This window comes from Ischnura elegans, chromosome 6 (genome assembly GCF_921293095.1).
Source record: "Ischnura elegans chromosome 6, ioIscEleg1.1, whole genome shotgun sequence".
Classification (NCBI taxonomy): Eukaryota; Metazoa; Arthropoda; class Insecta; order Odonata; family Coenagrionidae; genus Ischnura; species Ischnura elegans.
The window spans coordinates 3353576-3356864 of record NC_060251.1 but is presented as its reverse complement, the minus strand read 5'-3'; the positions used below and the strand labels follow the sequence as shown (position 1 = coordinate 3356864).

Here is a 3289-nt window from a genome sequence, read left to right as displayed (position 1 = left end):
CCAAGTAATTTTGTTGGTTTTTATCCACAAATCAATTAGAGTGCTTTTATAAGGATTTCTCTACGTACTACATACGTTTATGAATATTTTTTCGTATTTAATACGCAATAATACAAAAGGAATTGAAAACGTACTATTAGTCATCGTAACGGAAAAATTTGCTCCCTTACTGTAATCTTTTGGCGCTTTGGGTATAAACAATGGTTTGGTTAAAAAATTTTGAAATCTAAGAAATTCTGTGGTAAAAAGTATTTTATTTTTACAAAAATATCATTAGCAAAAATTTGGCATTTGAAATTTTGAAATCAATCGAAAAAAATCATAATTATATGCACAGTGAAAATGAAAAACAATAAAAATCTCGAAATATATATTTCTAATTAGTAATCATTAAAAACATTTATACCCTTTCATGAAATTCTTGGAAGCAAGGGTGCAAGCAAAGTCCAGGCTCACCTTCACAGTCAGGACAGATGTAAATTACTGCTTTTCGCACTCCCTTTGCATAGCACACTCTACATCTTTTTTGAGGTTTTTTACCCTTCGTCCCATCACCAGCTATCGCCGGAAAGTGGGAGAGACCCTTTTTTGGTTGAGGGGATGGGGGCAAGGCACTTATTTTTGAGGACAATAGGGACTCTATTACCTCCATTCTATACTCATACAAGCTCTTTTTGTTGCCACTGAATTTATTGTAGAGTATGTAGCTATTTATCAACATTATTTGGAATAAATGAATGGCAAGTTTTTTGTACCACTTGAGGGACTTGTGCTGGCAGGTGTAGTACGACAGCAACTGGTCGCAGTGATCGACACCACCCATAAACTTATTATACTCCACCACTGCTTCCGGTTTACCTCTCCCCGACCTTTCAGTGGGTACGAGGTTACACCCGAACTCAGAGGATATCAGAGACACATCCCTCTTATCCCTCCAGCGGAAGACGCAAATCCCCTCCTCACTCCAACGAGCAACAATCTGGTTTTTTGCCAGTTTGTGCCCAAAAACCTCTCTCGGGTTCTCTTTTCTTGCCGCACGGAGGGTCCCTGTGCAGTAAGTTTTGCATTTAATTAGATCCCTAGCTAGTGGAACGTTATTATAATAATTATTTAAAAATACACTATGCCCCTTATTTTTAAAGTCTTCCAAAAGTTTGTGCACCACTTTGTCCCCATGTCCACGTCCACCCACATCGCTATCCCCAGAGCCCGCATAAACTATCATACGATGCACTAACCCCGCTGGCTCACAGAGCATGTACATTTTTATGCCATGTTTGTGCCTTTTCCCCTGCATATACTGCCGGAAATTCAATCGCCCTCGCCAAAGCAGCATTGATTCGTCTATGCATAGTTCTCTTCCAGGGGAAACACAGGAAGCCATTGTTCTATGAAAGCAATTCATTAGTGGCCTAACTTTATATAGCCGATCAGATGGAACAGGTTCATTTTCATCTGCATTTTTTGCAAAATGAAGGGCTTGCAATATCCCAAGAAAGCGATCCCTTGCCATGGATTGGCGAAATAACCGAAAGCTGAAAAAAATCGACTTTTTCCAATAGTCCGATATTCTATTTGTGCGGACCGTCCCCATGTGAAAGAGCAGGCCCAACCAAACCTCGAACTCCTCTCTGGTCAGTGGCCGCCAGTCTGTTATCCTTGCACGGGGCGATGGATTTCCCAGAAATATGCACTCTGCATTCCTTTCTGTTTCCCTTATGACTAGGTCAAAAAACTCGTCGGTAAACACGAGGGAAAAGTAGTCTTTGGCGGTCGAGCCACTTGGAAGTTTCTTTAGACCAGGGGATCCAACAAAGGAAAGGGTATTCCTATTCACTGGGGGATTAGCGGCCCAAACAGCCTCAGATGTAACGGTACCCCTAGCCGTTTCGGTACCCCTTGCCGCCTCGGTCGTACAAGATTCACCGCCACTTTCTGAGTCACTTTCTCCTGAGTCAGAACCGTCAGAGTCGATAACAAATGAAGACCCACTAGAAAAATTGTCATCCGAAGAGTCCATGGCGAGAGCACGAATTTCATCCTCCCTTAGCGTTTTCCTCGGTTGTTTTTTCTTCGAGGCTATTAAATAAAAAGAAAAACATTTTAATCATTTTTTTATCCTGCGAATAACTCACTCTATATTAATTTGCAAGTGTATATAAATGCAGCCACTTACCAGAAAGACCAGAGGGACCGGGTGTTTCATCGTCAACTGGGTTCATCGTAGGGTTATTTTCTCTTCGGCTCGTACCCTGCGAGACTCTTCTCTTCATCTTCAGTGAGGAGGTAAATACACTGAAGAAAAATTTAATAAAAGCCTCAGTTAGTTCCCAATACAAGTATGATGGAACGGGAAGAAATGAAAGCAAAAAACTAATAATATTAGGCAGTGTATAACTAAGTATTATGGATATTTGAATTTTTAATTTCAGAAGAAAATGACCTTTCGAGGTCAATCATTTTATAACCAATAAGAAAACTAAATTTGATACCTCATAAAATCACTACAACACAAAAATAAAATGTATGAATATTTTTTTCTAACGATGGAAAAACGTGCTAATAAAAGATACTTTCGCTTACCTCTTGAGATACAAAGGTGAATCCGTTGAGAAAAAAGTTGTCTTCGGAAGTTCAGGTGACAGCAATATAAGCACTATGAAATTATCCGGAAATGTCACATAAAAATTTTGGCGAGCACAAACACTATATAATAATATTTTTAAATATAATCCGATATTTCGGGGGTCCAAATAGCACAAAAACACTGTCTAACAACGACCCAAGGTGATTATCACTTGGAAAATCTTGAAAAAAAACACCGATTTTCCAAAACTCGCAAAAAAATCAGTTTTCGACGGAAACGGAAACGGAGCACACTACACGACGGCTAGAAACCAACTGCAGAGCGGAGAAAAGGAAGCAAGTCAGAAGAGAGGCGCGTAGTCCCGTTACGCCCATTCATCTGAGACCCAAGGCCATGACAGCCCTCGGCTGTCATCCGCGCCAGTGGCTGGGAGCGGATGACAGCCCTGGGCTGTCATCCGCACTGAATGGGTTAAATAAGAATACAAATCATAGTTCCCATCAAACTAAAATATATTATTCGCAGTTTTTTCCATATTTTCACGGTATAGATGTCGTCAAAGTCACGGTTTCTTGGAGAATGGAGGGACCAGTGTATCAGGGAAATTAAGAATTTCAACAGATTCAGGCTTCAATTGGTGGAAAGAAGACATATTTAAGTGAAAAATTTTCGTGGAAAAGAGTTACGATCTTTTATTTATTT

General features: G+C 40.0%; 1 protein-coding gene across 1 annotated transcript; it reads right to left on the bottom strand.

The window, feature by feature from the left end:
• Positions 1-355: 355 nt before the first annotated feature.
• On the bottom strand, positions 356-3004 carry LOC124160151 (piggyBac transposable element-derived protein 4-like). The gene is made up of 2 exons (XM_046535905.1): positions 2177-3004; positions 356-2079 (listed from the first exon to the last, which is right to left on the bottom strand). Exons 1-2 carry the CDS (start codon positions 2271-2273, stop codon positions 401-403), a joined length of 1776 nt encoding a protein of 591 aa, XP_046391861.1. The 5' UTR covers positions 2274-3004; the 3' UTR covers positions 356-400.
• Positions 3005-3289: the final 285 nt, after the last annotated feature.

What these genes read in the sequence shown, in the direction of transcription:
- LOC124160151 (XM_046535905.1), bottom strand. Translation starts at nt 2,273, where the DNA reads ATGAAGAGAAGAGTCTCGCAGGGTACGAGCCGAAGAGAAAATAACCCT. An exon ending in CGGTCCCTCTGGTCTTTCTG is followed by an intron (nt 2,080 to 2,176) that starts GTAAGTGGCTGC and finishes TTTATTTAATAG; the next exon opens with CCTCGAAGAAAAAACAACCG.